General features: G+C 37.3%; 1 protein-coding gene across 1 annotated transcript in view; it reads right to left on the reverse strand.

Moving 5' to 3' along the window:
• CDK14 (cyclin dependent kinase 14) overlaps positions 1-25,301 on the reverse strand; it is a 654,255-nt gene that overhangs the window by 406,226 nt on the left and 222,728 nt on the right. The window contains 1 exon segment of the mRNA XM_020987443.2: positions 14,830-14,909. Coding sequence (XP_020843102.1) covers positions 14,830-14,909 — 80 coding nt within the window.

Raw genomic sequence — 25,301 nt, forward strand, 5'->3', positions numbered from 1 at the left:
AAAATGTCACTGCTATGAAAGGCAATTAAAACAATGCATGATAGAAGAGAAAAACCTAGGATCCAAGACCTTGGATATGGACATTATTCAGATTGCTCGACTGGGAGAATAAAAATTGAGTGCAATAGTATTGCTAAAAATTCTTAATATGCCATAAATCTAGAAAACAGGGTATCGTTTTTCTTATTCAACACATGAAACTTCATCTCCATCATAAAAATCACATACCTTAGGGAGGAAGTGAGTCTTTTTTAAAGTCATAACTCCAAGAACACAGAACTTCTGTCTACCCTGAAGGGTCATGTCATACTTTACTGTTCCATTTTTATCCCAGGTATATTAATCAATATCACACAGGGGTCTTTGCTTTCAAAAATAAATGACTACTGCCTCACAGTTTAAAATGTAAAAAATAAAAAATAAACTCTATTATCTTTTATTTCTGCTGTACTAAGGATACTGTTTTGGACATATTTTAAGTATTTCAGATGGAAAACACTGCACAGCTTTTGCTTCAAAATATGTCAGAAAGGTTGCTTTATTGAGACAACTGGGTGTTCACCAACACAAAAGTTTCAAATCTGACTTACCTTCAGGGAGCCACTGTGGGGAAAGCCCCATTTCTCTTCTCCCTAGCATAGTAATTAAAATATTCTCTTATGAACCCAAAGATCATTCAACTATTTACCTTCTGCTGGAGTGGCAACATTTCAATATGTCTGTGACAACATGCATCTCTGATTCTTTAGGGTCAGCTAGACAACAGCTCTGGCCCCCACTGAATCACTAGCTCTCATATGAACATAACAGTGTGGTGAACCTAAGGCTTTCTTTTAAAAAATGATGGCAACTCCTTTTCATACAAGATGGTAAGAATTATGCTGTGGCCTCATCCTAGAAGGTAAAGAATGTCCATTTGCTTTAAAAAAAAAAAGTGGTAGTTAACTACCCTATCAATATATCTAGGCCAATGGCATCAAGGGTTGAAAGCAGTAAAGGATTGAGGCCCAGAATGTCCAAGATAGAAGGGACCTTTACCATTCTTTTGGCCAAGTGAAGGCTGCAGATGAAGAAATTGGGCTCAGGATGACTCAGTTTAGAGTCTGTCTTCTACCTAAATGACATGATCTCTAAGAGGCAGGTATCCCTGATAAAGCTAACTTGGAATATAATCTGGAAATCCTAAAATTTGCAGCGTGCCCATGTCTAGTTCCATATCTCTCTCCATAAGGAAAGGCAGCATGAAGTACTGTAGTCAAAGGGCCAGGGTTTAAATCCTGGCTCTGTTACAATCTGTGTTTCCTATGGGTCATTTCATATGTCTAGGCCTCAGTTTCTTCACTTGCAAAATGAAGGGATCAGATTTAAACACTAAGGTTCTAAACCTTCTGACCCATTGACCAACTTCACTGTAAAGCAAGACTTCGAAGGACATCACTTGCTTCACAAATCATAAACTAGCTCCAGTCCACACCCCCTACTCAACAGCTTCTCAGCAATCTGACCTACCTTGATAATCACATATAACACTAATAACAGTTAACATGTACATAACACTTGAAAGGTACATATATTATTTCATTTGAAACTCACAACCAGTGACACATGTGCTATTGATATCTTTATTTTACAGACGAGGAAACTGAGAATTAAAAAAGCATTCTTCAAATACTATTCATGCAGCAGATGTCTACTACAATCTACTACTTGCTTGAGTAATGACTTACAGATTTATTTGAGCTTGATGAGATAACACCAATATCTTCCTCTGAGGCTCTAGAAACTCTAATCGAGTTTCCTGATATACAGTTTGTATGTTTTGGCCCATTCTACTTCCAATTAACAAGAGAAATTCAAACTACAGCTTTAAAAAAGACTAGAAAAGGCTTTATCCTTAAAAAAATGAAGAAATGGTACCAATTTCCTTGTTCTCATGAGTCATATGACCAAACATCTTGCAGAATGTGTTAACATCAATGGGCAGCCTCCCATCTAATTACTCCAGCATAGTGAACAAGAATTATAGCAAACTGCATAAACTTCCATGAAATCTAAGTCTAGCCCACAGATTTTTACACTGAATTATAAAAGTTCCTGCCTGTCAATCACAAAGAGGTTCTAAAGCAATTCTTGGTAACTCTGACAGTGACAGACATAAGTGATGATTATTAGGTAGTTTCAGAGAAATATTTCTAACAAAATAAACGTGCATCACATTACACCATATTGTGTTTCAAGAAATCTGATGGTACAATTACAGACACTTGAGACACTAAATACTGCTACTACTAATCCCTCCCCACTTCTTTTTTTTTTTAATAAGAAACTCAAACAAGATGGTAACGTCATAGATTGTGGAGCAGTAAGATGACCTAGTCCAACTGTTCTCCTTTATGGATAAAGAAAGTAAAGTCCAAAGAGGTAAATATTCAGGATCACAGAAGGAAGGGTCAAGCCAGGATGCCTGGCTCTAATATAATGCTCTTTCTAATCTTTGACCTTCAACATCCCAGACTCACTGATCGACAGAGTAGGGATGGAGCTAAGAGCTTTCACAGGAAGGTACCTGCAGCCCAGAGAGGTATAACCTCACCCCACACAGCAAGTGGCAGAGTAAGTGGCTTTGTTCTCCAAGTCCAGTGTTCTTTCCAATAACCACAGTGCCTCCAATTATGACAAGCTACAAAATTAAATTTTAGCCCTTTTTTTCCATCCCTGTACACATTCAACAATGAGTATAATGAGCTACCCTGCCTCTTCTCCCTCTCTTCTCTTTGGTTGATTTTTATCAGAGTCTGTGTTTTGGCAGGCACAAAGTGTATTTCCCACATGGAAATTATCCTTCTCCTACTGATAAGAGGAACAGTGGAGAAGAATATGGAAAAACAGAGAGAAAGGTGGCATTTATAAAACTGTGTAAAATCAAGATAAATTTTTTGACTGAAAAGGATTTTTGTGGACTGCTCACTTTAGAAAATTATTTTCAAGGCTGACTATGATCAGTGCGAGTAGAAATGTCAACAGCACCAGGATATATGCCCTTGACACTACTCTTTTATTTTTATGTTTTTTACAATACTTGTGATTTCATTGCTGTTAGGAGCTCTCAATGAGGAACTCTCCCTACAAATGTATCTAATTGGCAAGTTATAGTCTTGAGAGTTACCATGAGCTTTGGTCAGTGTTACACAGTCATTATGTACCAGAGACAGGACCTGAACCCAGCCCTTCCTGACTCCACCAGCTCTCAATTCACTCCTTTACACTGCCTCTCATTATACTCTGAACAAAGATTTCAGTACCTCACTACAGCTACACAGAAATGGGAGCCATGGATCAAAGGATATACTTCACAGGACCATATTATAGAAAAGTAATCCTGCCTTCTACAGAAGATTTTTCTGGCCCCTGCCTTATATCAAAATCTGCCCTATAGTGAGTCTGCCCCTCTTGGAAATTACAGACATATTGAAACAAATAGACTTGAAGAACAAATTCTAGATTTACCTAAATATAGTCGTGGTATCTAAAATAAAACCCAATACGGAGTTTCATAGGTAAAATTTCCATTCATAACCTTGTAGTTAAAAAAAATGATATCTTTTTTATTTCATATTAAACTAAATCATAAAAACCAATGAAAGAGCAGGTTTATCTGGGAGACAGATAATTGTTTACTCAGATGAGCAGAATGGCAGAAATATATGAAGTTTGGAGAAAAACCTATTTATAGAAGGGAAATGAAGAAGGAAAGAAGGAAACAGCCACATGGCAGAATTATTCTCTGTTGCTTTGGTTAGAAATTGGTAGGCAAAGATAATGCTAAGACAAGAAAATGTTAAATCAAAGAAATTATTGTGCATGTGAAATTATTGAAAATGACAATTTGTTGCTTAATTTTATGCATTTTACTCTCTGAAAGTAACTTCTTTAAGATCTCAAATTATTAACCTAAGCATGGATATATTTAAAGGTTGACAATGAAAGTCTAAATATTATTACAAATGAAGTGGATGCCTTTTAAAGAGAAGTTTCCAGTTATTACATGGAACATATTAGACAAAGAACTGTGAGTTAACACAAACTAGCACACACACAGAAAAAAATTATTTGTAAATATACTCATTGACATAGAAACAATTTGGAATACCAAACATTCTAATTCCTGCTTACTGCAGAGATATAGAAGAAGACACTAAGGTAGAAAACAAAAAAGAATGGCAATCATTGGAAAATAAAACAAGCATAGGCTGTTAGCAATTTATAAACACCCTCCCAATCAAAACTTCTAGTCTCTACCCTGACCACCTAGAGCCAATACCTTAGAAGCCTTCTTACGAGTACCATGGCCAGTGCAACTCGGGCACCATGCAAGGAGTGCTGTCAAACTAGTGAAAGGGGCTATGAGATGTCCCATATACTCCACAAGGTTGCCTTCTTTCCACCTGAACAGTGTCTATTATGTGCTAGATAATGAGCTAAGCAATGGAGGATACAAAGAAAAGGGGAGTAGGGAACCAGTGCCAGCTCTAAAGAGCTCACTGTCTAGTGGAGGCATGCTATGTTGGAACCCAGAATGCACCAAGGGTGGTTCAGATTCTACAATACCATTACCACCCTGGTTCAGCTACAATTATAAGATTTATACATTCAAGGGGTTGGCTTGGGAAGCCTGTTGTCCACACACAAGCTTCTTTTACTTTAAGAAGTTACTGAGGACTGAAATCACAGAAATTCTTTCTTCCTTCTCTTCTCTTCATTCCTAAGTCCAGAAACATTTTTTTTAAAGCAGAAAATCTACCTCCAAGCATGAGCAGTCAATTCTCCCTATCCTCCTTGCTGCTCCACAGGAAGTGTTGAAAAAACAGTTTATTCATTTTTCTGGATCTGAATAAATTCATTTCTTAGAGAACATCTAGTACAATTCTGAACATGAATCCCCTCCACAATATGTTCAATCTACCAACCAACAAACATTTACTAAGCACCTATTATCACTGTATTAGGGATACAAAGAGAGGCCAAAAACAGTCCTGCCCTCAAGAAGCTTACATTCTTTGGAAAGAGATGTATACATACACATACACACACACACACACACACACACATATAAGCATATATATGCATGTACAGAATATGTTGTTGTTCAATCATTTTTCAGTCATGTCTGACTTTTTGTGACCCCTCTGGGAATTTTCTTGGCAAAGATACTGGAGCTGTTTACCATTTCCTTCTCTAGTTCATTCCATGGATGAGAAAACTGAGGCAAACAGGATTAAGTGACTTGCCCAAAGAGAGAGATGGACAGAAAGAGCACTCTAGCAGGTAGGGGTTGGGGAAGGGGATCAGGAATAATGTGACCATGCAGTCCCTGCTCAAAAAACACCTGTGAGGGAGAGACAGCTAGCTCCCAAGGAAGCCTGTCTCATCCCAGAATAATTAAAGTTTTTTCCTTACATTAAGCATAAACAATTCTCTCAACAGTTTCTTCCCTGATTTCTACATTGGAAAGAGAATTGGATTTGGAATTAAAGATCCTAGGGACTTAAAGAAAATCCCTTGACTTCTCTGCAATTAAGTTTCTTCATCTGTAAAATGGGGCAGTGGTTGGACAAGATGAGCGTGAAGGTCCTTCCTTATAACTCCAAATGTACAAATTTTGTGACTGATTGTAATCTGAAGACAAGAAGAATAAGCATAATTCCTTCTGCATTTCAGCTATAAAGGATAAAGTTTAAAAGAGCATTTTGGTCAGAAATGAAGGTTTGCTAGGAAGTGCTTTTCAATATTTACATTTCACCATAAATATCATACTGACATTTTCTATCAAAACCCATGTTTCCAGGTAAGCCATTAAACATCAGGCAACTAATAATTAAACATAATTTGATATTTGCACAATGATTTACATATCTCAAAAAGAGTTATTTCTATCTCAACAGTGATAAAACTGAGCTCAGTATCCCAGCACATAAAAACTCAAACTCAAGGTCTCTACTTCAAGCTGCCAAACCAAATGGTTTCACTCACCAATGTAATTCCTCAATGGCCCTAAAGGTCAGCATGGCGTAATAGAAGGGCCACAGGATCTGGACTCAAAGGATCTGAATGTAAAGCCTAGTTCTTCCCCTTACTTTTGTGACCTGGGAGTAACCTGTCTAGACCTTAGTTCCCACATCTGTAAAATGAGAGGTTTATATTAGATTCTCTCTAGGTCTCTTCCAACTCTAACTGTAAGATCCTATGAGAGATCTGTATAGACAACTAAGTAGCAAAGTGCATAGAATTCCAGGTCTGGAGACATGAAGACTCATCTTCCTGAGTTCAAATATAACAGCAGACTCTTACTAATTGTATGACCCAGAGGAAGTCACTTCACTCTGCCTCAGTTTGTTCATCTGTCAAATGAGCTGGAGAAGGAAATGGCAAACCACTCTAGTCTTTTTGCCAAGAAAACCCCAAACGGGGTCACAGGAAGTCAGACACAACTGAATAACAACAACAATGAGAGGTCTGAACCCAAAGAGATCTAAGAAAAAGGAAAAGGTCTCATATATACAAAAATATTTATAGAAGTTCTTTTTCTGGTGGCAAACAATGGGAAATGGAGGGGATGCCCATCAATTGGGAAATGACTGAACAAGTTATAGCATATAGTTATGATGGAATGCTATTGTGCTGTAAGAAATAATGAGCAGGATGGTCTCAGGAAAACCTGGCAAGATTTATATGAACTGATGCACAGAGAAGTGAGAAGAACCAGGAGATTGTTGTACACAGTAACAGCAATATAGTATGATTATCAGCTGTAAATGACTTCGCTATTCTCAGCAATACAACGATCCAAGATAATTCCAAAGGACTTATGATAAAAAATGCTATCCACCTCCAGAGAAATAACTGACATTGAAGCATATTGAAGTATACTTTTTAAAACTTTCTTTATTTTTTCTTGTTTTTGGTCTGTGTTTTCTTTTGAAATATGGCTAAAATGGAAATATTTTGCATGACTGCAACATATATAATTTACATCAAAGTACTTGCCTTCTCAAGGGGGAGGGAGAGAAGAGAGGGAGGTAACTTGGGACTCAAAGTTATAACAAAATGTTATATAAAAAATGTTTTTACACATAATTGAGAAGAAAATAAAAACATTCTTTAAGAAAAAAAATAAGATCCTATGAGTCTCCTGGTAAAAAGCTTTCTCTGAAACCTTTCCTTGGTTCCAGAATATATCAAGCTCTGGAGCTAGGATCACAGAGGAGTTACTGTGTGTGGATTTCTATAGTCATTAAAAGCCAAGAAAAAGGGCAAAGTGAGGGTAATAGCATTGGGGCAACAGAGAAAAGGAATATAAAAAGTGCCCTCTCAATTCAGAGAAGAAAGAGGATAAAGAATAAAGGGAAAAGGGGAACAAATCATCATCATCGACCAGACTTTCACTATTTCCTCTTGCAGCATGGCCATTCACCTACAACAAGGTTACTCAGCAGGTAGATTTTATTTGAAAAAGCATGAGAAAATAGGCAAGTTTTTATTCAAAGAAAGACACTGTGATGCCAGGAGATTAGTTGATCTAGGTCTTATCTGTCCTTATATACAGAAGATCAATATCTACAAATACAAATGTAAAGGGTACCTACGGTTGGAGAAAGGAAATATAGATTACTGAAAAAAAAATCACCAAAAACTACATTACATCAAAATCAGAATATTAGAGCTGGAAAGGGTCTTAGAGATCACAGATTCTTAAGAGCTGAATTAGCTCAAGAGTCATCTAGGGTAACCCCTATTGAAAAAAAGATATCCTCACTCTAATATAGCTAACAAATGGTATTGTTTAGTCATTTTTCAGTGGTGTGTAACTTTTTATGACCCCTTTTGGGGGTTTTCTTGGCAAAGCTACTGGTGTGGTTTGCCATTTCCTTCTCCAACTCATTGTACAGATGAAGAAACTGAGGCAAACATGGTTAAGTGACTTGCCCAGAGTCACACAGCTAGTAAGTATCTGAGGCCAGATTGAACTCAAGTCTTCCTGACTCCAGGCCTGGTGCTCTATGCAACACCTAGCTGCCAATCAAGTGGTACTTTTAGCCCACTTTTTATGGCCTCCAAAGCAGAGGAACCCCTCACCTCCTGAAGCAGACCATTCTACTTCTGGACTTTTGTAATCACAAGAAAGTTTTTTTCATGACATTTTCCACTCTCCAAGTTCTACCCTTTGCTCTTGATTCTGCTCTCCAGGGCCAAACGGAACAAGTCTAGGACGTTTCCAATAAGACCTCAATTCACGTGTCTTCTCTTGTCCAAGCTAAACACAGCAGGACCTTCAATCAATCCTCACGTTACTTGGTAGTAAGACTATTCAACATCCTGGTTCCCCATCTCTGGAGTCACTTCCCCTTATCAGTATCCTTAATGAGGCCATGTTGGATGTTTATAATACCTAGGTCCTTTATTAGAGACGTTCACTAATCATCTCTTAAATGATCTATTCTTGAATATTCCCAAGAAGCAAATCAAAACCAAGGTCACTAGCCTAGCTATAGTTAACAGATTTTATTCTCTTTCTTGAAAATGGGCAAAATATTTGCCATTCTCCAAACCTGCAACACCTCTTCTCTCATCTACTAGTTATTTTATTTTTTTCATTTATTTTTAGTGTCAACATTCACTTTCATAAGCTTTTGAGTTTTAAATTTTCTCCCTCTCTCTCCTCACCTCCCTCCCCGAGATGGCACACAATCTGATATAGGCCCTACATATACATTCCTATTGAACATATTTTCACATTAGTCATGTTGTAAAGAAGAATTAGAACCAGTAGGAGGAACCACAAGAAAGAAGAAACAAAACAAAACAGAAGGAAAAAAAAAAGGTTTGCTAGTTATTTTAATAGCTGAGGATACAACCCATCTGTAATATATGTTTTTAATTCATCAAGGGCATTAAAGGTTAACTAGGTGCTGTGTCTGGCATTAAAAGCTCTCTATAAGCTAGCCTCCTCCTACTTTCCAGTCTTCTTTCCACTCTTCAGTCCAATGACAATGGCTTCCTTGCTGTTCTATGAACAAGACTCCAGGCATTTTCTCTGGCTGTCCCCCATGCCTGGAATGCTCTCCTTCCTCATCTCCCCTTTAAGCTTCCTTTAAGCACCAAATAAAATCCCAGCTTCTACAGGAAGTCTTGTCCAATCTTCCTTAATCCTAGTGCCTTCCCTTTCTTAATTATTTCTTATTTATCCCATATATAGGTTTTTTGTATATATTTCTTTGCTTGTTATCTCCTCCATTAGACTGTAAGCTCCTTGAGGGGACTGTCCTTTGCCTCTTTTTTGTATCCTTAGTGTTTAGCACAGTGCATAGCATATAATAGGCAATAAATGTTTGTTGACTGTTATTACCTCCTTGATTATCTTGGGCATCAACTAGATAAGATTATCGATTCAGTGCCTTAGATGCAGGCCATCCAGTCCAAATGCCTCGTTTTATTGGTGAGAAAAATGTCATACAGAAAGTTTAAGTGACTTGATCATGAGAGCACGGGTCAGAGCTGAGATTTTCTCTATGGCAAAGAAAACAGAAACAAAATTCAAACTGAGTAGTTAATATCATTCCATCTATCCATGATTTTTGTTGGCCTTAGCTTTCCTTACCAACTTCAGGTGATTCTGCTCTGTAACACTCCTAAAACTGTCCTTATAGCACTGGGTCATATGTTGTACATTCATTTTCTGTTACCTATTGTTGCATCCATTTTATTTACCTCATTTTTAAGTCAAGCTAAATGGTAAGCTTGCTATGCATCAACATCAGTCTCTTCAGATCAATTCCTTTTTTCCTCCATAATTGTTCCTCTTGGTGGCTAAAGAATTCCATTCTTGAAAATTTCTCCTCTCATGTTGAATTCCACTATAGAACTTGACTCCACTATAGAACTTGACTCCATGAGATGTTCCTTTTCTTTCTTCTGAAAAAGTTCTTATATATTCTCTCAAAATCTAGTTTACATGTCAAACTTTGCTAGCCTTTCCTATGCTTTTGTATGACAAACTACATAGGGCAATGGTCACTTCTTCCACAAAGCTTCTGTCATTTCCACTCCAGGAACCAATCAGTAGTTATTCATCATAAGAATCAGAACTGGTGCATAACTTCCCCTTGTTCCATCATGTACTTTTTGGAAGATCAAATTATCATTAAGATGAATTAAGAAGTCATTAGTTGCTCTGCTTTTTGCAGAGAGAAAGCTCTAGCAACAGTGTGCATAGAGTCTCCCATTACTACTAAATTGTGTCTCTATGTCGCGTTTGTCACTTACTCCCTAAACTCATCCATTTTCTCTTTCTGTGCAGGTGGTCTGTAGCATATTGGAAGGATAAAATCATTTGTTTCTCCTTCTATTGATCCTTACCCAACTGTTCTCCGACATACTTTTCCCCTTCTGGGTCTTGGATTTCTTAATATAAATATACTTTTATTTTCTTTTTCAGGGAGGCAGGGAAAAAGAGAAAATAATATATTAATATCATTTTTGTTACATGAGTGTCACTCCTCAATGATTCCCTTGAAATAAGAGAGAGAGAGAGAGACAGACAATGATTTTTTTTTGGTTAGGCAAAGGGGTTAAGTGACTTGCCCAGGGTCACAGAGCTAATAAGTGTTATGTGTCTGAAGCCAGCTGAGACTATGATTTCTTAAAAACAATTTTATTGATTTCATATCACTTTTAATTCCCAATTCTTCTCTGTATCACTAAAAAAGTGTCTTGTGTGTTCATACAATTGTAGATTCAGGGTGGAAAAGGCCCTTAGCTTACCATGGCCAGCCCTCTTATCCTACTGATGAGGAAAATGAGGCCCAGAGAGGTGAAATTGCCCTTTTCCACTGTTACACAGTCAGTGGCAGAGCTGAGAATAGAGCCCAGGTCTTCTCATTTCAAACTCAGCACTCTTTCCACTAGATCACTGTCTTCATAAAAGTATAATTTAATATACGATGTTACCACACCCCTTTTACCTATCATGTTTTATTTGAATTAAGTATACCCAACAAGATCTATATTGCACTCACAGGTCTCACACCACCAAGTTTCTGTGCCACCTCTGAGGTCATGGCATTAGGACCTCTAGCTCATCTTCTTTGATGCCATATTTAAACAGATATGAGACTAAGGGTTTTGCTACTGACTACTTTAGCAGATTTATTCTTCTCTATACTTCTGGGTGTCTCATCCATACATAAATGACTGCAAAATCTACATCCACAGCCTGGGTCTGTCTCACCTTATCTGGCATCATTATCTCCAAAACTCATTTTCTGTATTCCCAGCCAGAAACCTTTACACATGCTATATATTCTGCCCTGTATCTTCTTATCCATTTATATAAATTCCTATAGTTTTCCTAATACTCAGCTTATGTCTCATTTCTCCAGGGTATTCTCTGCAACCCCAACTCACTATGATCTCTCAATCCCATTAATATTGTATCACTTATTATTTATAATACTTAGTACTTTTCATATGCTACCTACAGTGAATTCTAGTGTTGGATGGAACCCCGAAAACCATCTAGTCTAACCCTTACTTGAAACAAGAATTCTGTCTACATTATTCCCAATACATATCCATTGGGCATTTAATAGAATACTCATAGAAACAAGAAATCCACTACTTCGTGAGGCAGTTCATTCAATTTTGATGCATCTCTATTGAGTAGTAAGCTTTTCCTTATACTGAATCAAAATCTAATTTCTTAGAACTTCTTGCCAATGGTTCTAGTTTTATCCTCTGGGAGCATGCAGAAAAAAGAGAACCTCCACAATAATGCAAGACAACTACAAATCCCCACCCACACATGTTCCCACTAAGTCTTCTACTCTCTAGGCTAAAATTCAAGATCCCAAATTGATCTTAAAATTCACAGAGCTATTGATCCATGTGATATGATTTTGAGGTCCTTCTAATGAAACTTGAGCTTGTCAGTCTCCTTGCTAAAATATAGTACCCATGATGATCCTCTTGGAAGGGAAGTGGTAAGGAAATGACTTGGAGAAATTCTATTGATGAAAAAAATTTGAAAAGACAAAAAAAAATTAGTGAAAGGTGGTACCCAGAAATGGGTGTGCAACATTGTACAAGTTGTCTGACAAGGGAAGAGTATATGAAAACCATTCAAGAATGAATAATAAACCCAGAAATTCTCCTTCTTTCCAGCTACTTCCATTTGTGTTTTCCTTCCTCACTTAACTCTCTTTCTACTCCACATGTTTCTTGGGGAAAAGTCTAGTCACCCAGTTCACCCACTGGAAAACAAGGATTAGTTTTGCTCATTGAAAAGACAATTCTTCCCCATTCCTTTACTGAGTTAGGCAGTCTACAGGTGGGAAATATTACATATAATGTCAGATTTTTGATGCATTGATAAGTAGTCAATTTCTTTTCCTCTTTCTATTCTTCTTTAAAAAAATCTTTGTTAGATAAAATGGCCTTCTCGGAGTGGAAAGGGACGGGGGATGATTTAGGAGGCTTAAAAACAACAGATAGTAATAGGAATGTATATACAAAGCCTATATCAGATTGCATGCTGTCTTGAGGAGGGGGAGAAAAATTTTAAACTCAAAAGCTTATGGAATGATTTAGATATAAAGACTGATACTGTAAGCAAACTGGGAGAGCAAGGAATAGTTTACATTTCAGATGCTGTAGAAAGGAAAAATCCATGACAAACAGGAGATAGAGAACATTACAAAATGTAAACTTTGATTACATTAAATTGAAAAGTTTTTGCACAAAGCCAATGCAACCAAGATTAGAAGGAAAGAAGAAAATTGGGAAAGAATTTTTACAATCAGTCTCTCTGAAAAAGGCCTCATTTCTAAACTATATAGAGAATTAAGTCAAATTTATAAGAATACAAGTCATTCCCAATTGATACATGGTCAAAGGATATGAACAGGCAGCTCTCAGATGAAGAAATTAAAGCCATCTATAGTCATAGTCATATGAAAAAATGCTCTAAATCACTATTGATTAGAGAAATGCAAATCAAAACAACTCTGAGGTACCACATCACACCTACCAGATTGGCCAATATGACAAAACAGGAAAATGATAAATATTGGAGAAGATGTGGGAAAATTGGAACACTTAATGCATTGTTGGTGGAGTTGTGAAATGATCCAACCATTTTGGAGAGCATCTTGGAACCATGCCCAAAGGGCTATAAAAATGTCCCTACCCTTTGACCCAGCAATAGCACTTCTAGGGTTATATATCCCAAAGAGATCATACAAATGGGAAAAGGACTCACATGTAAAAAATATTCATCACATCTCTTTTTGTGGTGGCAAAGAATTGGAAATTGAGAGAATGCCCATCAATTGGGGAATGGCTGAACAAATTGTGTTATATGAATGTAATGGAATACTGTTGTGCTATAAGAAATGATGAACAGGCTGACTTCAGAAAACCCTGGAAAGACTTGTATGGTCTGATGCTGAAGTGAAGTGAGCAGAACCAGAAGAACATTGTACACAATAACAGCCACATTGTATGATGACTAATATTGACAGACTTAACCCTTCTCAGCATAACAAACAATTATCTAAGACATTTCCAAAGGCCTCATAATGGAAAATGCTATCCACATCCAAAGAAAAAACTATGGAGTTTGAATGCAGATTGAAGCGTACTATTTGCTATTTTCTTTTCTTCTGTTGTGTTTTGTTTCCTCTTTCTGGTGTTTCCTCTTATTAGTTCTAATTCTTACTTACATCACTAATATGAAAATATGTTTAATACGAATGTATATGTATAGCCTATATCAGATTGTGCACTGCCTTGGGGAGGTGGGGAGAGAGGGAGAGAAAAATTTAAAAGTCAAAAGCTTATGGAAGTGATTGTTGATAATTCAAAATAAATTAATTTTTAAAAAAGCTTATGGAAGTGATTGTTGATAAATCAAAATAAATTAATAATTTTTTTTAAAAACCAGATATTAAGAAATATTTTAACACGACAAAAGAGATAAGGGAGATTCACTTCTTGATTCTCTAGTTAAGAACCAGGATTGAAGTCTTAGAATTCCCCAAGCAGGTAGAAATCTGGCATGCACTAGTGAAGTCTAAGTTCAGATGAGGTAACAAATTTGTAGTGGACCCACTCAGCAAGTAGAGGCAGAATCTGGGGCTTGAAACATAATGACTGACTAGGGTGTGCTAGTTTGATTTAGTGGTTTCTCCCTCTTAATTACTGATTCTACTTTTCTTTATGTCTGGCACCTATTATAGTGATTGCTCAAAGACCATAAGCCCTGATATGTTCATCAATAAGCAGCCCCTGCCCCTTCCCAGGCACCATACAGCCTCTTTGGGGGCTTCTTCATACTGAAGCAATCAAAAAATAAATAAACATTAAGTCAAAATGAGGTCAGAGCATTACTTCCCGCTGGTTAATCAATCTCTCTCTCTCTCTCTCACTCCGAAACACACACACACACACACACACACACACACACACACACACACACAAGCACCTCTTCCCTTCCTGCTACATTGCAATGACATCATCACCACCTCTAATTATTCAAAACCAGCCCACTTGTAACCATCAACATCCAGAAGTCTTTCTCTGTGCCTAGATACAGAGGAATGGGTATATTCTCTTTATAGAAAATTCACATACTAGAAAGCATTTTTTATTTTTAAATGACCAGTTTTCATTTTCCCAGAAGTAGCTTACTTATAAAATTATAAAACTCATCATTATCCATTTCTTTAAATGGTTCGACTTAGAGTGAAATCACAAAGAATCAGGACAAAAGCCTACCTTCACGGATTGCTGTGAAAGGAGTACCTTCTTCCTCTTGGAGCCGGATCACCTTCAGGGCCACAAGTTTCCCATTTACCCTGGAAGAGAGCAAAAAGTAAGAATGAAAACATGTTCTCATGACAGTCCCAACTGTCTTCCCTCTGGTGTCCTGTACTTTCTTACTGAAAATGTCAATGACTCAGTTATGCCATGTGAAGACACATTCTGGAGGGGTGAGTTTCCATATCATCAGTTTTTTAAAATATTCACACTTACACAATCCAAGAACTAATCTCAGCTTTCCTGAGTCAGTCCATGTTTCTTTTTAGAATTAAATTTAAAGCTTAAGGAAATCACAGTGTTGGGAAAACATACCATAATGTAGCTGTGCACACTTTTGATCATTTGCTTATAGATTAATTCAAACCAATAGTTCCAAAAATAATTCCCCTTCCCCAGTAGCTCTTTGCCTCTTCCCTCCCTTGATCCTCCACCCACTCTCTAACTATGAACATTCCCCACCTCCATTCAATTCAATTCAATAAATATCTTTAAATCACTTAAAGTACAAGTCTCCTAGGCTAGGAATAAAAAATTAAACAATGAGCAATCAGCAAGGGCTCAATTCTTCTGAGTAATTTAGGTTTCCCTGAATTTCCCAATAATGATGGAATACTAAGTTCTCAGGTGCAAGAGAAAACTTAGTATGTTACAGAATCATGAAATCATAGTTATCAAATTTTAGTTTTGGGACTTCAACAGACACCCTATTCAATCTGCCCCAAAGGGATTTCCTACCATAACACAGCTGACGAGGGGTCATATGACTTCTCCTTAAAGACATCCAATGAGTGGAAAAAATAGTATTTCCAGAGGCAGCTCATTCCACTTTTGTTGTTCAGTTGTTTTTTGATTGTGTCTCACTCTTGGTGATCTCACCTGGAGTTTTCCTGGCAGAGACACTGGAGTCATTTGCCATTTCCTTCTCCAGCTCATTTTACAGATGAGGAAACTGAGGCAAACGGGGCAAAGTGACTTGCCCAGGGTCACACAGCTAGTGATTGTGTGAGATTTCAACTCATGAAGATGAGTCTTCAGGCCCAGCACTCAATCCACTGCACCACCTCCCTGAACCTCATTCCATTTTTGCATCCCACTTTTGCATTGCTATAATTGTTAAGACGTTTTTTCTGAACAGTAAGTCAACATTTGCCTCTACAACTTCGAACCACTACTCCTTGTGCCCTCTAAGACCATAAAGAACACATCTAATACCTCTTCCTCATGTTTACTATTTTAAAAACTTTTTTATTCTCTAGGCTAAACCTCCCTAAGTCCTTCAATTGATCCTTATATAACATGAACTCAAAAGTCCTTCACCATCATGGTTACCCTCCTCTGGACTTCCTGTAGCCCTTCTTAAACTATGGTGCACAGAATGGACCATAACATTCCAGATAAGATTAAGCCAAGGCAGAGTACAGAGGGACCATCACCTCTTTATTCCCAGAATTGATGCTTCTCCCAATATTACACCAAGTTTTTGACACTCACCTCATCTTGTAGACTGCACTTGCAGTCCATTAAAATCCCCCCAAAAAATCTGTTTTCACAACTGTTGTCTATGTCTTCCCCATTTTGTGCTTGTAAAGTTGAGTTTCTTGAACCAGACTCTAAAACTTCTTATTTATTCCTATTCAGTTTCATCTTCTTAAGAGTCAGCCCAATGCTCTAGCCTGTAGAGATATTTTTGGATCTTGACTTGTCATCCAGAGTGCTAGCTATTCCTCTGTGTTTTGTGTCATCTGAAAATTTGATCAACATACCATCTATGCCTTTATCCAAGACACTGACAAAATGTGAAATAGCATGGGTCAAGCACAAGTCCCTGGGGCACATCCCTGGTGCAGTCGAATGTGGAACCCTTAATGAATATACCAGCCATTCAACCAATTCCAAATCTACCAGACTGTATTCCTGGGAGTCTACCTCTCTCTCTCTCTATTTTTCTACAAAAATAGTATTAAATACTTAATTATTAAATAGTTATTAAATACTTAGCCACAATCTAAGCACACCATCTCTAGCGTTCCCCTAATACAACAATTTAGTAACCTGGTCAAAATGGGAAGTGTGACAAAAGTTGGTCGCGATGAGACCATAAAACAAAGAGGTTCTTGGTAATCACTGTTCCCTGCACTCATGGTCATGAATTATTTATTTAATGATCTGCTCTAGAATAGCCCTAAGAATGGAAGTCGAGCTCACTGACTCATATAGTCTAGAAACTCAATTCTTCTGCCCCACCCCCTCTCTCTCTCTCTTCCTCCCTCCCTCCCTCCCCCCCTTCTCCCCCCCCCCCGTTCATATGGCCTAGCTGGAACATAAATATAATCTTTCTCTTTTTGGGGGTGGGGTGGGGGTTGAGATTAGTGACTAAGCAGCATTAAGAAACTCCTTTAGGCATTGCTCCATGGCCAGAACTACAGTATAAGTTCCTCAGGATTAATAGAGAAGCAAGTGCTCTAAGGAGGTTAAAGAAAAAAAAACTACTTTAGCATGAACTTTAAGGTGAGATGCAGTGCATTCCTCTGCTAACTTTTTTTCTCAGCCTATTTAAGCTTACCATTCTGGATCTCAGGAGAAATAAAATAAATCTAAGAACCACTTTGATTCTCTCACTAATTTCTTTCCCCTCCTTCTAATCTCATCATTTCCCTGACACTGCCCCTCATAAAAAGAGATAAATACACACATAAATACACATAAGTATATATTTGCAGCTCTTTCCCTAGGATGATAATGTCCGTACTTTTGCCTCTTCATTCAACCTCACCTTTTGCTTTATTTTAGAAGGAATACGCCCACTGTTCCTGAAGTGTCTGCATTTAAAGAAGGCAGTCAAGCTGGGAAAGTAGGTTGAAGTCCAGAACTGTTTCATTAATGGATCAGAACACAATGTGAATCAAATGCTGAGGAATACAAGGTTAATAATACAATGTTTTAACTCAGTGTTGAAATATGTCTTGGAAATATTCCTCCTAGTACCTAGAATACCTACAGGAAGTAGTGTATGCTTCAAACACCCCAAGAGTTCATCTTTAAATGACCACTGATAAGTTACAAAGCACTTTCTTCATAATAACCCTGAAGTTGATAAGGATTAAAAGTGATGAAAAAAATATACATGTCTTCCTTGGAGGAGTTCATGCTATGCAAATTTACCACAACAAATTTATCCAACAGGCAGATAAACACAAGAACCCTGAGACTGACCACACACACACACACACACACACACACACACACCCGCACCCTCAGACTATGATTCCAGCATAGGCCTCTCCATCATCATACAGAGAAGCAACTCGTGTGGAGAAGAGGACAGCTATCCCCCACCAATTTTCAACCGACTGCCACTCACAGGACAGGCAAGCCAGTTCCAACTTGTGCCAGGCAAATCAAATCACCACCATTCCCTTCATAACACTCCCTCATATCCTGATAGAGCCAGCCAAAGACCCCGAACCCAAGAACCTTGGGAATAACTCGAAGCTAGTGAAGACACAAGAAAGAAAATTCTTGTCACTAAAGTCCTTGGCACTGCCAAAGAGTTCAATATCAGAAACTGACATGATTTCATCAGTGGAAAATGGCATTAAAGAAAAGGCATTACCATTTGCTTTGCCACTGTGCCCTAAGGACCACTGGACCTTTCCAGCTGGGAAACCTTCCAGATATGTTGCCTCCAACATTAGAATGTCAGCTTATTAAAAGCAGGAACTATTTTACTTTTCTACTTGAATCCTCATCACTTAGCAAAGTGCTTGAAACATAGTTAGCTCTTAAGAAATGCTTTATTGATTCATCCATCACCCAATCCAGATCTTGGTAGCCATTATCTATTGACTCCCAGGAAACTGTCCCCCATTCCTCAGTGAGTGCCTTGACTAGTTCACAGTGTCTGCCCACACCAACTCCTGCCCACATACTAAGAGACATCAACACACACACACACACACACACACACACACACACACACACACACATTTTTCTTCAAATACTGTAACTTCTCAATTCTTCATTATATTTAATTCCCATGAATATAGTCTCCTATTCTACCTCAGCTACAGAGATGGCCATATTGTTGAGCTTGCCATTATCTACAAATGTTCCATAAGCATGAACTCTGAAGTTCCTTTATTTGTTTTTCCATTTGAGCCTCACATGTTGGCTCATCTTCCTTCAAGGAGCAGAAAAGTTCCCTCTGACTGCAGCCAGGATTCTTCAGTAATCTGATCACATACCACCTCATCAGGAGCTAACACCCACAGTCCAACTGCTTCACTGGGCTGCTATTAATGATTGTATTGATTATAAAATTGCTCTCTTAACCTTAGAACCATTGTGACTTTCTCTCTTCTTAATTAGTTTTTCTCTGGGTGAATGAGTATTCATTGACTACTGAACTCCTGAGCGCTTTTAAGTATTACCTCCTGCCATATAATGATATGTAAAAATTCCAAGACCTGAGATTTGTGGAGCAGAAGAAAGGCTTAAAACCAAGAATATCTTATACTGCAAAAATTAAACAAAACGACATAGGGGAAAAAACAGATCTTTAAGAAAACAGATGAAATGAAAGAGTCAAGAGAAGCCTAGAAAGAATAAATTTATTTGAGCAATCAGAAGAAGCTGTATAATGATGCAGTGCTAACGTTCTAATAGGGGAGAAGAAACAAGCACCCCTTCAAAAACTGAGTGTCTTCAAAGGGAACTAAGGTAATTGAATACTGAAAACAGAGGCCCTGGAAGTGAATTGGTTCTATTCTAAGAGTTTTAAGAGGAGAAAGAGAAGGAATGATAAAAAGGAAGAATATATTCTCATAAAGAGTTTCCACAAGAAGAAATCACAAACATAGAGGAAGAGATGGAGCAAATGGTCATAGATTAACCTCATTCCTATCAGAAAAGGCAAAAGAGGGATAGGCACTAAGTACACACCTATAATTTGGTGTAGAAATACACCAAAATAAAAGGGGAAACAAGCAGGAATGGGGGAGAGGTTAAAAAGGAAAATAACACCAGGGAGGATGTGTTTATTATTAACATTCTTTAAAAACTTTAACATTCTTTATATAGACTTTATAGACTTTTCAAATAACAAAACAAATAAAACTACTGTTCTACCTAAAAGGACTGAATGTGTCAAATGGCATAGCTTTGTCCTTGAAGGAATTCTTCAATTTCTGTCCTTCCTTCTAGTTTCTAATTTGTGAGTTCCCTATGCACCCACACTGGTCTCCAGACAAACCCCATTTCTTCCTCCTTTCTCTCCTGCCCATCTTGGTTAATTTCCCTTGAAGCATTTTAATCCATGGGGATCCTACCTATGTTTCCTTTCAACTCTTCGAAATCTGCTCTGCCAAAAGCAATGGGGCACATGAGACTATGCCCAGATTTCCCCTTCTCCTCTATCAAAAATTCTAGGATGGAGAGATCACTTCCCCACAGGGTTCCCACCATTTCCATCCCCAGGAACCAGTTTCTCTCTGTTAGAAAGACTCAGATCCAGAATAGCATTTCCCCTCATTGGTTCATCTGACTTTAGAAAGTTAAATTATCACTAAGGCATGTCAAGAAGTCATTAGCTGTTCTGTTTTTTGGCAGACAAAAAGCTCTAACAGATGTCTATATAACTCAAGTCCCCCATCATTTCTGGGCTGGCTTCTAAGGTTACGTAGTCAAAATCTGTCATTTTACAAAAAAGTAAATTGAGGTCCCAAAATATTAACTGAATTAACTCAGTAACAAACCTACAACTAGAAATATCTATAATTAACAGCTACATAGTGCTTTTATGTGTACAAAGTACTTTTTCACAATAAAACTTTTTAAAAAACAAAATCACAATAGAGAAAATGAGCTACAGAATACAAGTATTATTATCTACATTTTAAACAAAGGGAAACAGCTCAGAGAGTTTAAGTGACTACCTCAGGGTTATACAGCAAGTAAGATCTGAGCATCAAACAGCAGTCTCCTGATGCCAAGTCTAGAGTTCTCTCCACTGTGCCACACTACCATTCATAAATTAAATTGATTAAAAAAAAGTTTGCAGCCAAATGTTGAATACTGAAATCTTGGTCCTCCAACAAAAGCCTTTTTTTAATTAAATCAGATATTAATGAATAGAAAGCAATTGGAGTTGAACTGCTTTTATAGAAGGAAAATGTCAAAATGAGACATTTCCTCATAGAACATTCTATTGAAAGAACAGAAACAGCTTTGAGATAAATTAGAAGTTTGAGAACCTTTACCTCTTTACAAGAAAATTGTTCTCTCTCAAGTAGATCAATTAATGGTAAGAGTCACAAGAGATGGACAAAAGTTCCCAAAAGCCAAAAGAAACCTCAGTGACAACTAAATTGAGATCTCATAGCAACAGAGGACTTCAAATTCACTTGGTACATGGCCTTCTTTTAATACACAGACAAGATGTCAGTGAATAGAGATGGTTCAGTTGGGTGAGATAGTGACTGCAGAGCTAGGCCTGGATTCAGGTCAGTTAAATCTGACCTCTGACACTTACTAGCTATGTGACCTGGTCACTTCAGGTTCTGTTGGCCTCAGTTTCTTCATCTGTAAAATGGAGGCAATAATAGCATCTGCCTCCCAGGGCTGTTGTGAGGATCCAATGAGATAATATCTGTAAAGTACTCTGCAAACCTTAACATACTGCATAAATACTACAGTGTTATATAAATACTAGTAAATGTTATAAATAATATAAAGTGCTACATAAATACTATAGATGTATATGCAGATATATAGAAATGTATAGAGAATCATATACATGGATGTAGTAAATATATACATATATCACATATAACAAAGTATATATGTAAAACATAACATGCACATTTAATTGCATTATACATGTGTTATATATTACATATAGTCTATATACCATGTGTTTGTGTGTATATATTGTATATTTCAGAATTTATGTATCTGTTATGTTATACACACATGTTTATATGTGACATATATTGTGTTTTTATATATAATTTTTCCCATGTTTTCACAACCAAGGTATCACCACAATATAAGTGCCAAGTGAGAGAGGATGGGAGAGAAAGATGGAGAGAGAGAGAGGGAAAGAGAGATGGAGGGGAGAAAGAGGAAGGAAGTAACCAATATCTATATTCTATATATTCATACGGCGCAAGGGATAACAGAAGGCTGGGCAGAGCAAGAATAAGATGTTACTTTTAAAAAAATGTCTAAAATAAAAATATAATGATAATGATAATAATGGAAGGCAGGGTTGCTTAGGGGATAGAAAAATGGTTTCAGAGGCAGGAATCTATGGGATCCTGGACAAGTCACTTAATGTTTTAGTGTCGTGGGCAACTTTCTAAGTAAGACTCTGTGTTGGCAGGATAAGTTCCTCACTGGTAGCTCCCTCCACTGATTATCTCCAAATGATAGGATCAGAGATTTAGAGCTAGAAAGAGCCTTAGTGGCCACTGAGTCTAACCCCACATTTTACAGATAAGGAAACTGAGGCAAAGAGAGGAGACAAGTTAAGCAACTTGTCAGCCACATAGCCAGTGTCTAAAAATGGGATTTGAACCCCAAGTCTTCTTGGGTCCAGTTCCCCCATAAAATAAAAGTAACTGATATTTATAGAATGTTGGAAGATTCGAAAGGAACTTTATGTATATTGTCCCAGTTGAGCATCACTGCAACTCCAAGAGGTCAACAAGTCAAGTATATCACCACCTCCATTTTATGGATGATGAAATGGTGACTCTAAGGTCACATGACCTCTGCTCATTTTCCACCATTGCTACCAGCAGAGGCAAATATTGAAGACAGGGTTTCCCAACTTCAGGTTCAGCACTCTACTACATCAAAACCATATGTGTCTATACTGGAAAATTGTTTTTCTAGGAAAAGCAGATATTCTCAAGTCCTCAATTCCCAACTGGAAACTTTCCTTAGTAAAGGTGTAAAAAAAAATGGGTTCCAGTGGGGAGGCAGACTTGGATGGAAAAACTATGGAGGAGCTGTTGTTCAATTATGCCTGACTCTCCATGACCCCATTTGTGGTTTTCTTGGCAAAGGTGCTGGAGTGGTTTTGCCATTTTCTTCTCCAGCTCATTTTACAGATGAGGAAACTGAGGCAGACAGTGTGAAGCGACTTGGCCAGGTCACACAGCTAGTAAATCTCAGGCCAGATTTGAACTCAGGTCTTCCCGACTCTAAGGCCTGGAAAGCTATCCACTGGGGGCAGTTAGGGGTGAGTTAATGGACAAACAAAAAGATAATTCTTTTCAGATAAGCCTTTGTGTCTTACAATACACATACTTACAAGTCAACCAAAAGTTGTTAAGTACTAACCACGTGCCTGGCATGGTGCTGAAATACAAATACAAATCCCAGGAGAAAAACAATCCATTTACAGACTTTTTTAATGTATCAATCAGCTATGCTTATTTTTTTCTCTTTTTTTTTTTACTTTAAAAAATACTATTTGCTATATAGGATGGCTCTCTGAAAGTGGTAAAGAAAAGGATTACTGTGAGATGATGATGTTAAAAAAAGGTTTTTTAAAGCAATGATCCCAGAGTTTGAAAAGCTCATACTCAAACCTGATTATCTCATGATCCAGCAACTCTCAAAGCAAATCTTATAATTTTTGTCTCTTTTTTTTTCTTTGCATAAAATTCATATAATTACAATACAATAAAATAAAATTGATATAATATTACTTAAATCAGATTTGGGGGAGGAAAAAAGTGACCATACGCAAACGACTGAAAGAAATTATGTCCAAAGTATATAAAGGAAATTAGGTAGCATACCTGAAAGAAATTTAATATACTCTGGAAAATTTAATATAGTCAGCTTCACTTGTACCTTGTTATGAGATCTCAGGAGAAGGCAGTAGGTAGGGTAACACTGAGGAGCAGGCAGAAATAAGGCTTTTGTTTTCTCTGCCTCTTGGTAAGAGAAGTAATAAAAGGCAACTAGCAGTTAGGAAGGGGCAGTATTCACTCAAATGGGGTGAAGAAAAGCGAACTGTATGAACCAAACACAATTGTCCAAGGTCTAATTTTTGAAGAATATTTGAAAGACTTTCCTGATGACACTTCCCTTTTAGTAATTCCCGTCTAAGACACCCAAATAAAAGAGTGATTTTATATATTTATATATATATATACAGTTATATCTATTTTATGTCTATATATAGTTATATCTATATTATATATTACATCTATTTTATCTATTCTATGTATATGTCTATGTGTGTACATGTGAACGCAAAAACCCGTATATATACATGCACACATATATGTGTATATGTGTCCTCTCATATACATACGATTTATAGTTGAAACTCTGGTTAGCCCCATTAGACTTTGAGCTTCTTGAGAGTTCCTATTCATATCGACAGGGCTTAGCATGGTGCATTACACATAATGAATAAATGTGGTTTTTTTCCTATCATTCATTTATTCACTGAATTACAAGTACATATTTCTGTCAGAAAGAATAGGTAGGGTTAACCAAAGCTTTACAGGCTTGCCACTTACATTGTTTTGCTTTGTTTTAGCTTATTTAGAATAACAGGAGAAGTCACCCCAAGTCTATTTAACCTGTTTCAGTCTGGGAAAATGAATTAAACTTCAGTGTAATTCTGTCTGACATTGCCTCCTACTCTAATCTCCATCAGACTTTCATAAAAGAAAAATGGATGGACTATTGCCAAGACACTTGTAAATTAAATTCTTTCTTAATGAAATCCAAGGATTAATACAAAGCTCTTATAATGTCTGTTTATTAGGGTGTGATTAGCAATGATGATGTGTAACAAAGAGCAGTGACATAAAGAAATGGAGATGATACTTTGAGACAATGTCCCAAAGAAGAACTGGCTGTTGCAAACTAACAAAGTCATTCATGGTGGTTACTTTATATTGTATGAGTAAGTTACAGTGAATGTGTAGAATGGAAATGGAAATGAAAGGGAAAACAATGCATTATTGAATGAAAAATGTTCCTACATGTAGATCTACAACTAAACTAATTATTACTGACCAACTTACTATCTGGGCGGCCTTGAACAGGTCACTTAAACTCTTCAGCTTTACTTCTTCACCTGTAAGATGGAAGGAGTTGTACTAGATGGCCCCCAATGTTCCTGTCAGCTCTAAATCTGTGCTCCTATGAACTTGCTCAATCCCAGAATCTTGGAGTTGGAAAGACTCTCAAAGGCCATCTGGTTCATCACACGTGAGAATATGAATCCATACTCTATTACCCTGGCACTCTATCCTCTGTGCCACCTTGCTACCCCCATACTATACCCAAATGGTGGTCAAATTCTTTTGCTAAGTAGCACAGTAGACAGAACATGGGACCTGGAGTTAACACATCCTGAGTTCAAATCCAGTTTCAAACACTAACTGGCTACATGA

This window comes from Phascolarctos cinereus, unplaced genomic scaffold, assembly GCF_003287225.1.
Source record: "Phascolarctos cinereus isolate Bilbo 61053 unplaced genomic scaffold, phaCin_HiC Scaffold_1;HRSCAF=81, whole genome shotgun sequence".
Lineage (NCBI taxonomy): Eukaryota > Metazoa > Chordata > Mammalia > Diprotodontia > Phascolarctidae > Phascolarctos > Phascolarctos cinereus.